The following is a 13,103-nucleotide window of genomic DNA, read 5'->3' as shown; positions in this document are numbered from 1 at the left end:
TGTGTACACTTGTATACAATATACTACACAGTATATGTATACTGTATGTATACAGCTGTATACACTACACTGTACCTATTATATGTAGTATATGTAAACAACCACAGGTTCAGTGTATATGTATCATATTGGGTTACTGGGTAAAATGATTTCTCACTGTGGGTCACATTAAAACAGTTTAAAAGCTCCTACTTTTAACTGTTTAGCTTTTAAACTGTTCTAATGTGCTTTTAAAAATTGTAAAGTATAACTGTTAAAATGTTTTAAACTCTTGATGTGACCCACAGTGATAGTATCTTTTCACATAGTAACTTTTACTTTATTTAGTAAGTAAAATATACTATGACTCTTACTTAAAAAGGCAATTTACCTCTTCCAGCCACAGCTGATGGGTTTGCTGTAGACCATTTGGAAGAAAAAGGGCGACTGCAAGGTAAAAAGAAATAGTTAGTAAGAAGATGTAATTTATCACTCCTCTGATGACAATTAATGAAATACTACTGAGTTTTCTGAAAGTTGAGAAGTACTTCTCATTTCAATTTCCCTTTTACAAGTCACTTTGGAACAGCTGTCACCTATCAATGGTATTTAAATTAGCTATAAAGCAAAAATGAAACAACTAGCACTGAATAAAGACTGTAAGCTCTACAGAAAATGGGACCAGGTTGCTCTTGTTCACTCTGGTCCTTAGCACACATCACATTACATTACTCTCACCATAGAGCACTCAGTAACAGTACTCTCCAACACCTGTATCCTGAGATATTTTACTTAGAAGGAGAGAGAGGTAGTATTATTATTAGCACATAGGGAATTCAGTGTAACCAAAGCCTCTCTCACCTAAGTCAAAGTGATTGTGGCCACTGGCAACTCATGCAGTTACCCTGTAGGTATAACATCATCTACAACAATGCTATGAAGTATTACTGCGCAGGGCAACAGAAACCAAGCTAGGGATACTGCTGAGGATGACATGTATGATTAGAAAGCAAAATAGCTCCAATCATCTCAAAGAATGAATCTCCTTTAATATCTTTTCTGATTATTTATCTTTAATTACAGTGGTACTCTGCAGCCCACAGAGAAATAATACATCTAAGTAGGTAAGATGGATCTGGAAAATATATCTATACATTTTAAATGTGAGAAGAGAGGTTAATCTCAGGCTATTGAAAAATATTCTTTAAGTTATTATCAAAAAATAAATTTCTTCTGTATAGCATAGGGAACTATACTCAATATCTTATAATAACCTTTAATGAAAAAGAATATGAAAATAAATATATGTATATATATCCATGACTGAGACATTATGCTATATATCAGAAATTGATACATTGTGACTGACTATACTTCAATTTTTTAAAAAGTTATTATCAAATGGTAAATTTGATAGTTGGTTAATAAACCCAGTATTATATTATTTTTATAACTGTCCCCTAAAATTGTTACTCCAGTTGGTTGAGGCAGACCACTTCAAGCTCACCGATTTCATTTATGCTTAGAGATGTTACAGTTGAGTAAGATAAAATATCTTATTTAGATCTTTGCTACTTGTAGTATGGTCTGTGGACAAAAAGCAATGACATCACCTATGAGTGTGTAAAAAGCACAAAATCTCAGGTCCCATTCCAGATCTACTGAATCAGAGTCCACATTTTAACAAGATCTTCTAGTGATTCATATATATTTTAGAGTACAGTAAATAAAAGTAAAGAAAAAAAGCAACAAAGCTCATTTGAGGTGAAGAATTTATCACAAATTTAAACAGAAGTTTAGATAATTATTCTTACAATAATTTTTATTGAAATCAAACCAAATCTGTTTCTACTCTGAAAACTTACAAGTCACTGAACTTTATTTGCTACATCTCTCACAAAACTCTGTGAGTGCTTCCTTGAATTCTGCACCCCAGGTGTCTCCCTTTCTCACCCTGGTCCCAGTCCTGGACCAGAGAGTTTCCAAGGCAACCAGCAATCTTCGTAGGGTAAAGGTCTTAAAGAGACAGGAATTACAAAGAGGTAAGCTCACATTCTGTGAGCTGCTCTTCCCTGGGGAAATCTGCAGATACTTGTAGCTACTGCCTGGGAGTAGAGAAGGTATCAGAGATCTTAGCAATCTCTCAGGGCTAAAGAGAGAGAAAGTTGGGGTAAGGCTGTCAGGGCAGCAGGGTTCGAGGTAGCCAACATAATGAAGAGAGTGGATTACAGAGAACTGAGACAGATACTAGGTGGTTTTCCCCCTTGAGGGATTTGCTGAAATCTTAAGCTGTGCAAGAGGAGAGGAAGGAAACAGTGGAGTTTTTACCAGTCACACAGTTCTGTGTAAGGGTTCTGAAGATGACTTCTGAATCTCCGTTATAATTCCTCCACTACACTGCCCTAGAAATGAGCTACTTACTGTATGAACTGTTTTGGGGGTATTAAGAAAAGTATATAAATTAGTGCTTTCCAATCTTCACAACATGAACATGTAGAAACAAAACTTGAATCATTAAACTCTTCACCTAAAGACAAGTTACACAAGTATGTAATCCAACCCTTTGACAACAGACCAAAGAAAATAAGTATATTCAGTGTGAATATGTGAAAGCAGCCAGATACTCAACCACACAACTTAAGGAAACTGTGGGGGAGGGGGGGAGTGCAGAGAGAAAGTAATCAGTAATTATCATTTACATGACCTTACTTGAGACTTTCTTGTGAGCTAGATGAGGACCTGTCTGATTGTGGAAGAGATGCTACACTCCCAGAACTCTTTAGGTAAGTCTGAAGACTCTTCTGATAAGATGGCTCAAGGGAATTATACAATGTTTCAGCTTCACCAGGAAAGTGGTTTCTCAGACCCATATACGTCCTGTAAAACAAATGAACAAATAACAAAAAGAAAAAAAAACCTTAAAGTAGTAACTTTGCATGACTAGACATTAACTGTAACGTGTACTTTCAAGAACAATGAAGGCTGTTAAGTCCATAGGTTTTTAACATATTCACAATGTATCAAGTGAATACTTTCTAAATTTAACAAGTTTTGGTAGAAAGACTACATACAGGCTTTTGAGAAAAGCAGATCTCAGTTCAAACCCTGCCTGTAATCCTTACAGTTTGTGTGGCCTTGGGTAAACTCCCAAATCTCCAAACCAGCTGCCAATCTAAGGAGACAGTACATTTGTGGGATCATTTTAAGGATTTGAAAATAACACAACCAACTGCCCGACACAGTGTCAGGTACATAATACACGCTCCATAAATTAGTTCTGCTCACAACGAAGGTGAGGATGTGATGACAGAATAGGAATACTGATGAATATACAACCGACAATGCTAAGTGATCTGTTAAGACATCCAGTACAGATATAACGGAGAAAAACCAATCTCAGTTTTACTAAAGAGCTAATCAAGAATACCTGGGACATTTCTGATATTTTCACTCTCCCAATAAAATTTCTGTCAAAGAAAAGACCGAAGTATGTTTAAATTGTCACAAAAATACATTATCGACTTACTTTCTTGCCTCCACTCTGGCCTCAGCATCAGCATCATGAATTCCCTTCTTAATAGTTTCAACCAAGACGGCTGCATGTCTGTAAAATAAAACATCTTTAGATTCATGTGTAAAACTATGTATTTCACCAAAAGTGATACTGCCTATATGCTACACATCAATCACAGAGGGGCAGGGGAGGCAAAAAATAGCATGTAATAACAAATGCAAGATTGCAAGATTTCTTAATAATCCACCCCACACATTTCATTCATGTATGTATTCCTTCTGACATGTCAAACATTATAAAGCTGAATATAATTATTTTTACATGGAGTCCAGATATATAGTACTCAAATTTAAAATCTTTCATGAGTGAAGAAAAACTTTCGTGTGGTTCTTCACTAACTTACCAATATAGAAAGTGACCTGTTAGTGGTATGATAAGCTATGATCTAACCAAACTGAATGGTAGCTGCCACAAAAGAACTTAAAGAAAACCTGGAATTACATCATGCCTGTATTCAACAACAAATTCTATTTTTCAAAAGTGGGTTATAAACACATTTAATGATTTCCATAAAAATCAGCAATGTGTTCAATGTAAATGCATGTATATCCCAAGCTTCAAACTTGAAACTAATGAGAGATACAGATATGCAAACAGCCAGTGACCAACTAGCTGCCTCCAACTTCCTCTTGTTCATGTCTGAGCTTCATCAGACACTGCCCAATATATACCTGACCAACGACTCCTGACAGCTAGTGTGGAGAAACTTTCCAACCAGTCTCCCTCTCTCTCTTTTAGTCTCTTTCCTCTGGAAGGAAGTGCCTTTTTCTCCTATCTTAAATCACTCATTACTTAATTAACCGCACCTCAGGAAACCTATTTCATGTGACAAGAGATACTTCTAAAAATATGTGCCCAGTTTAACCTGGAGTATCTTATATAACCCATTATAGAACCCATTCTACCTAAGAGCCCCTCACTCACCCCACACAGAACATCACAGCTGCAATGTACGAGAGGAGCACCACAGCTTTAAAGGAAAACCAGTACAAACAACTTTACAGCAAAATGAGAAATAATGCAAAATCAATACCATCAATTTCTAAAAAGTTGGTGACAATGGGGAGGTGAGGGTGGAGGGAGAGGGAAAATCGATGCATACCTTTCCAATGAGTGAGTCTGCCACTCCTGTAACAATAAATCTAAAAATTCAAATGAACGCCTGAAAAATAAAAGTTAATTACAACTAAACATTATAACATTATATTAAGTTACATGAACTTATAACTAACACTTTCTTCTGCAATACTTCACTTGCCCCCTGAATTAATGTATAAGACATGTTTTTAGATATCTCTACTGTCAAATATTTAACTTACTTTTAAGGCTCCAACTATTCCTATGCTGTATAGCTCAAAATGACCTTAAGGGTTCCCCATAATTTTAAATTAAAATGTTTGTCCAAACATAACATTTAACAAATTTCATTTAATTTAAAAGATACTCATCAAACACCTGCTATGCAGTAGAAACCAAAGATACATAATGGTGACCAAGAAAGATGTGACGGATCTTCCATTTCTACACTTGTTTCCTTAAATACATATGTATTTGTGTGTTTCTGCTGAGCCCTCCGTTCTGATTCTTCAACTGTCTCATTCTTGAGCTTCTCTTCTTTCTTGGCCTATGATGACACAGTTCTGGCCTGTTTTTCTTCCTTTATTAACACTTTTCCTCCACCTGCCCTAAATAGGTGCTCACCTGGTTAGTGCTGATCTCAGTCCACTCCCCTGTTATAGTCTTTCTTAGGCAATGTCATCTGTACCCTTGGCTCTGATCATCAGCTATGCTTCTCACATCTAGGCCTTTATCTCCAGCACTGGTTCTTCATTTCAGCCAACAAGTCAAAGTGTCAACCAGCCCACAGACATCTCTACATAGGCAGTGAAGTCAACTTACACACTACACCCAAAGGACAGATTAACTTCCTACCCTCTCTAATCTACTCTTGTAGCCCATATGATGCAGATTAGGAAACGAGAAATACAGAGGTTCAATTAACTTGCCTGAAGTGACAGAGCTGGGACTTAAACCCTGGCATTCTGACTTGAGGTCACAGCCTGAAGCACCGACATCACCTCTCTTATCCATACCCATTGTCAAGTCTCATTTCTATACCTGAAATCTCTTGAATTTATTTACTGAATAAAATCTCCCTTAATCAACTATAATACAGCTTTTGTTCAGACTCTGCCTCTCTTACATGAGCTATAAGAAATCCTACTTAATTAAACCAATGCTTCTCATTGTCCCTTTTAATCACTGTTCATAACTGGAATAAAAACCAGGGTGGATGACATTACTTCCTCACCAAAAACTGCTAATGAACAATGTTAAATGATAAACAATGTCAAAATTTCTCTTCCTGATATTCAAAGCCCTCTATACTCTGGCTTCAATCTACCCTCCCAACCTCCAGCCGGCTTCTTTTCCTACTGAAACCTTCCACTCATCATGTGTTCCGGCCTCAGTGGCCCATCTGATGCACACAGCACAGTCTTACATTTCTGCTTAGGTTCAGCCCTGCTCTCTTCCCTTACAGGAACTGAATAGCTCCCCATTTTCAAGGTAATTTTATGATGCCTTTTCTGACTTCCTCTTCTCTGTCACATTCCTATTTCTCCAATTACCATTTTCTTCAATGTAAGACAGAGATTGGTAAACCTCTTCTGTAAAGAGCCAGACAGTGAATATTCCAGGCAGTAAATATTTCAGGCTTTGCAAACCAACATAGGCTCATCTCATATTTTTCTTCCTTTCACCTTTTTAATCACTCTTCAAAAATATAAGAAACAGCCTCAGCTTGTGGGCTGTATAAAACTAGATTGTTGGACAGATCCGACCAGTTTGCCTGCCAACCCCTGACATAAGAGAGAGGTAATTAAGCAACCTCCGCTAACACTCCAAATCACTTACAGATAGTAATATCTTATTCAGCTTCTTCCTAACATTCAAAGTACTTAAACAAACACATTTATGAAATAAAAAAGGGAGAGCATTCTCTACAATTTTCTTAAACACGAAGTGCACAAAGCTTCTTTTGCTGCCTTTATTGTTGATGGTGATAGTGGTGGTATTACAGATTGTAGAAACCATAAGGAGAGAGGAGTTCTGACTGACTGACCTGTTACGGCTGCATACTCTGGGCCAAACACTATGCTCAATTCTACTAGTGCGTAACTCATTTAATCCTCACAACTCTGGGGTCCATACCATTAGCCCTACTAACATATGAAGACACCAAGGTTCAGGGCAGTTAAATAATCACCCCAGGTAGGACCATCAATCAATCAGTCGCAGTTGTAGGACTCTAGGTGAGGCCTGACCCCAGATTCCATACTCTCTGAAAACCAAACAATTAGTGACCCAAGTAAACCAAAGCTTAATTGGATAAAACTGAAAAATACAGGTAGTCATAATAATCACTTTGTTCCTTTTCTCTTACGTGACATAAGATAAAACATTTTAATAAGGTTTCTAGAAGTCAAGAAATTGATGGCAACTAATGTTTGCACCTGACTAAGAATTAAACATAATGCAATATTCAACATAAAGCTATACTAAAAAACATTTTTCCCTCAAAACTTACCTCCTTACAGGAACTGACTTTGATGTGCAATTGCTTGTTATTAAAGGTATAAGTCTGGGTACGTGAGTATGCTGAAAAAGATATTTAGAGAAGGCTGAAAAATACTGTGTACTTCACATAATCTCTTATTCTATTTGCCTTACATTCAACTATTTAGTTACCTGAGAACAGGACAAAAATACCACAAAGTCAGGTTTTTGAAAGAATTAAGACCAGTCAGAAAGTTTTCCCAAATTAAAGTAATAGTAACGATAGTTTCAGAAGGGTAGGTATGGTTGTAATATTAAATAACAGAGACAAGTTAATTGTCTCACTGCAGGACACTGTTAGGACAATGGGACTTTTGGGGGAGGGGGCACTAAAAGGACCAGGCATGTATTCTCTTATTTTCTGAAGTACCATGGCTACTGCTGGTAGAAGACAGTAACTGCTATATCACCAAAGCAGATTTTCAGAGTGAATCTACATAACCACTGGGAATGCACTGGGAAATGGTGACTTTAACTGAACTTTCATTCTGGCTGAACCACAGCTCTCCAGAATTCAGGTAAAGTCTAGTATATATATAGTATTCTGATTTCTGTTAGTAATTTTTATGTTCTTTAGTGAAGCAAACACTAAAAAGTTTGTAATAGTCATAAGAATAAAATAGTAACCTAAGTGAACTTATTTGTCTTCTGAGCTAATGGAACAGGCTGGGTTACCTAGGAAGCAGGCTCTGAGATGGAGTTTAGCGTTCAGGATACTAAGAAATGCTCTTGGGATCAACACCTGTGGGAGGGAGGAGAAGGAGGCAGGAGCGGGTAGAGGAAGAAATCAATCTGTGATATGGCCCAAGGATATCTTCGCTCAAAGCCACTGGGGAGCTCTGGAGCAAAAAGGGCCCTTCAAAATAGTCTCAAATTGGTCTAAGACGGCCAAACCTTTACACTTCCACATCAGTCAGGTGTGGGCGGTGGGCCATAAACAAGAAAGGGCAAGACCTTGGGAAAGGCAGCTCTCTGCAAGCTGAGGCAATCCTTAAAGAGGCTGGCAGCAAAAGACTGCCTGCCAACAGTGCTTCCAGGATTGGGAAACAAGTCACTAAAGGAGAAGGTGAGTGGCACAGCAGTGTGTGCCACAACTAACTCAACCAAAATTAGAGGAAAACCACCCACAGACCTGATGTTTTTCAGGATGAGGATAATGCAACAGAGTGCTGACCTGAATATCAGTCAACTGTTACATTCAGCATGGAAGGGCTCAGTGGCCCTGCTGCCATTGGGCATCCAGAATAACCCACCTCCCAAACATTACTGTGGAGTTAAAGTCCAAGGAGTCTCCCTAGGCACAAGACACCACATAGGAGATCTCACCTACCATCCTCCTCCTCTTTCTCATAAGCTCCTTGAAACCAACCGGTGATGAACCCATACCCAACACAGTGACAAGGATGGGGAGAGAGACTAACCTAACTACTGCTACACCATATTTGGGAGAGCTGTACAAAAGGAAAATAAAAAGTGACCCTCACAATGACAGATGACACATTCAACCAAACACCAAGTCAGAACAACTTATAAACTGTCCCGTGGGAAACAAATAAAATACAGAAAACAGGAAATAATGTAAAACAACAACAATACACCTGATTTGGCTAATTATCAGAGAAATGCAAATCAAAACTACAGTGAAGTATCACCTCACACCAATCAGAATGGTCATCATTAAAAAAATTCCATAAAAAATAAATGCTGGAGAGGGTGTAGAGAAAAGGGAATCCTCCCACACTGTTGGTGGGAATGTAAATTGGTGCAACCACTACAGAAAACAGTAGTTTGGTTGGATGCATTATCTGTAACTGTGAGGGAGACTTTATATACTTTTTAAAAGGTAGGGGAAGTAAAATAGGGTTTATTCTTGACACTGACAAAGAATAAGGAATGTCTTAGAAAATAATGAAACTGGTAAGAAAGCACAATGAACAAAACCCAGAAAAGACAGGAAAGAGAAAATACTATTTCAAGACAGTGACAGTCAAAAACTTTCCCCATACTTAAAGTACATAAAGCAAGAGTTGTTAGAAAAAAGAAGTTGATAAAAACTAGAATCAGAATTTGCCAAATAAAGTAGCTTTTCAAAAAGTGAGACCATAAAGAATCTGAATAATGTAAATATCAAGCTAGATTCAGTGATGAGCGAAGTACTCTATAAACAAATTCCATATTTTGCAAATTCGAAAAGACTACCTATATAAATTAATGATGTACTAGGATGCTAACAAAATTCAGGTTATTCACTGAAGAAGAAATTACACAACCAAATATTCTGATCAAAATGTCATGAAATTATAAAGTGATAAGCACAAAAGAACCACCTGAAAATGCATACAATATCCTTAGGTAATTCAAAGAGAAAGTTGAAATGGAAATTTTAAAAGACTGAGAATATAGAGAGAACATGGTAAATCTAAATCACTGAATGCTGCTAATGCCAAACTCAGAAAAAGCCTTATAATATTAAATAACAAAAACTATGACAAATTATCTAAGGATATACCACAAAAATAAGGTGAAAAAACAAAAAAAAGGGGTAAGTTATATCAATTTAAAGAAAGGAATTAAGAAACATAAATACAGAAACTAAAGAACTAGAAAAAATTAAGGAATGCCACTGGTACCAATGAAACTAAAACTTGATGCTTATAAAAGAGCCATTACAATGTCTCTGGTTATTGTTTAAAAAAATATATATATATACTAGTATAATAAGAAAGAATGGCAATAAAACCACAGTGGAAGAGACTTTTTTTTTTAATTAAGAAAATATAGTATACAACCTCAAGTCAAAGATTCTTAAAATCTATGTGAAATTGATATTCTGAGAAAACACAAATAACCAAAAACATTTCAAAAAGAAATGCAAGAATGCTTAGTCTAAAACATTAGAAAAGTTATTAGATAACTTTAAGGGTCAGCAAATCCTAATAACAAAATATGTAAAGCAGGAAAATTATAGAAAATTTTATTAAAAACTCATATTAAAACAAATGACCCAAAGTGGGGGAGGGAAGCAGGGTATAGCTCAATGGCAGAGTATTGTGCTTAGCATGCAACTTATCTCCATTAAAAACAAAATAAACAAATAAAATAAATACCCCACCCTAAAAAAAAAATTTTTTAATATGCTATGTCTTTGGGGAAAAAAAAAAAAGCCAAAATCTTAACTAAAGTATTAGCCAATTGCAACTAGCAGTATTATAATGTACAATGGCCAAGCAGAATTTAGTTCATGAATGACAATGGATAAATGAAGAGAGACAATTATTTCTAAAGATACTAAACACATATTTCATAATATTCCACATCTATTACTGATCAAAATTTAGCAAAATATGAACAGGAGAAAATTCTCATAACCTAGTACAGAGTATCCATAGAAACCCATCCCAGACACAGTATTTAAAGTATTCCCATTAAACTCAGGGATTAAACAGAGATCTCAATAATTTCCACTATTTTCCAACACTGTTACGAAGGTGCCAGATTTAGAGAAGCTTAAAAGTATATTAAAACAGGAAAAAAAAAAGGGACCATTTTAGTAAATAGATTCTTTGATTTGTTCACAGGCATTGGATTTTACTTCTGAAAAAAACCTTCCGGTACAGCAGTATTAGAAAAAAACTTCATTTAACAGGAGGACAAACTGATCAAAGAAACTGAAAAGGCATTTAAGAAACAGACCCATACAGTTATGGAAATTTACTATATGAAAACAATGGTAAATTAGAAAAGACTGAACTATAATTTACTACATGCCACTGGGTCAACTGGCTTTGTATTGGGGGAAAATGAAGTTAGATATCTGTATTTCACACAGAAATAAAACTGAGTTAGATCTAAATCTAAAAAACAAAATTATGAAAGTTTTAAACTGTTGAATGTTTTTATAATGGGAAGGCTGTTTTTAACTATAACAAAAACGACAAAAGGAGCATTGTGTCAACGGAAAAAAAATCTTGAAGTTCTATATATAACAAATGATAGCTTTAATAATGTTTGAAGAAATGACAAACTGGTAGAAAATATTTGCAACATATAGAACACAGAATTAATATATAGTCATCTCTCAGTGTCCATGGGGGGTTGGTTCCAGGACTCGCTGAGGAAGCCAAAATCCGTGGATGCTCGAGTTCCTTATATAAAATGGTGCAGTATTTGCATATAACCTACCCACAACCTCCTATATACTTTAAGTCACCTCTAGATTACTTATCAGTTAATACAATGTAAATGATAAATAGTTGTAGTTTTAATGTAAATGTTATGGAAATAGATGCCAGCAGGAGGTAAATCCAGCTTTTGCTTTTTGGAACTTTCTGGGATTTTTCCTCACAAATATTTTCAATCAGAGCTTGGCTGAATCCATAGATGAAGAACCTATGGATAAGGAGGGCTGACTGTGCTTATAATATATAAAAAAATCCTTAGAAATCAGTGAGGAAAAAAATGCACAAAGAGTATAAAGCAGCAATCCATAGAAACATTATTAAAATAAAAAAAACTAACATCTCTGATAGTCTAAGAAATGCAAAGTAGAATATGGAATATTTCATTTATTAAATTATTAAAACCTTTAAGAGACTGATAATACACAATGTTGGTAAAGGATGGAGGAAAAGAACTTCATAAACTTCAGGGAGAAGAACTGTGAGGACAACTTGGTGCTACGTCATTTAATAGAGAACTCATTTAGACATTATGGACAAGGGAAGCTGCCCAAGTACATAACGTTTAAAAAAACATTATCTTTACATATATATAAAATATAAACTCTACATTTACATTTTGTAGCAAATACAGTTTGAACAGGCATAGAATTGAAGTTGGAAAAACATACTGAATGGTTAGAGTGATTAGTTGTAGAAGAGCAGAATTCAAGGGGGAGTTGTTTTACTTTTTAACTTTATTCTTTTGGGCACCTTCAAGATCTGGATAATGAGAAATATTAAAAATTTGCCTGCCGTCTTTTACCACTGCCTATAACATTTTCATCGTTTTACATTTGCGTATTACTACTTGTAATATGATTAACCACACACACGTACATGCATACTTTATATATTATATTCTGTATCCAAGCATATTTACTTTGTAATCCTCTGTATTATAAACAGTCTATAATAACTGTGTATTGCTTTTATTATCAGAAAAAGAATTCGAAGTAATTTTCCCTCGGGGTTTAAAAAAATACCAATGATTTATTTAAGTACACTGAAAGAGAGAGACAGACAGAGAGAGAGAGAAGAGAAGACAGAACAAAGAAAAGAAAAGAAAAGAAAAGAAAAGAAAAGAAAAGAAAAGAAAAGAAAAGAAAAGAAAAGAAAAAAGAACCTACCCGAATTATGAATCTGATTGCAGCACATCCAGAAGTTGCCATGACTTTTGCACTGTTGGGGACGAGATTAAAAAGTGTAGGTACAATGGCTTCGGCGCCATGATCAAACTTGTTTCCCAAAACTGTTGAAAGATGACTACAAAAGAAAACAAAAAGTGTTGTTTTAAAAGTAATTTAACATTAAATCTAGGTAGGACCGTATAATTTGAAAATATTCTTTTACTGAATTAACTTTAAAATTTTATTTTAACCTGTTCTAATGGCAGAAAAACAAAAGAGAGAAAGGAAAGTGCAGATAATATGCATTTCCTTCTTTTCCCCTGTCCTCTTACTGTCCGAAGCAAAGCTGACATTTGGCATTTTACTGTGTCTTTGCAACAGCACTTGGAGAAGCCATCTGATTTCAGAATTTAACCATTAACATAACAGGTTAAACATTCAGCTCTAATTGCCCTGATCTTTAGTCTTTATCCATTAGATATTTCCATTCTGATGCCCCATATCAATCTTAAATTCAACATATATTATAAATAACTTCAAAATCTTACTCAAATCAATATTCCTCAAGATATATTCTATTAATGG

At 35.5% G+C, this 13,103-nt stretch overlaps 1 protein-coding gene across 45 annotated transcripts in view; it reads right to left on the bottom strand.

Moving 5' to 3' along the window:
• The window catches only part of CLASP2 (cytoplasmic linker associated protein 2), a 153,414-nt gene that overhangs the window by 67,714 nt on the left and 72,597 nt on the right, over positions 1–13,103 (bottom strand). For all 45 annotated transcript variants that reach the window (XM_032459324.1, XM_032459297.1, XM_032459299.1 and 42 more), the window contains 6 exons: positions 12,519–12,654; positions 7,143–7,213; positions 4,656–4,715; positions 3,506–3,583; positions 2,689–2,856; positions 371–426 (listed from right to left, as the gene is read on the bottom strand). In XM_032459324.1, the coding sequence (XP_032315215.1) occupies positions 371–426; positions 2,689–2,856; positions 3,506–3,583; positions 4,656–4,715; positions 7,143–7,213; positions 12,519–12,654 (569 nt within the window). The remainder of the gene's footprint in view (positions 1–370; positions 427–2,688; positions 2,857–3,505; positions 3,584–4,655; positions 4,716–7,142; positions 7,214–12,518; positions 12,655–13,103) is intronic.

The sequence above is a fragment of the Camelus ferus genome, chromosome 17 (assembly GCF_009834535.1).
Source record: "Camelus ferus isolate YT-003-E chromosome 17, BCGSAC_Cfer_1.0, whole genome shotgun sequence".
Classification (NCBI taxonomy): domain Eukaryota; kingdom Metazoa; phylum Chordata; class Mammalia; order Artiodactyla; family Camelidae; genus Camelus; species Camelus ferus.
This window is presented reverse-complemented; position numbering and strand designations above follow the sequence as displayed.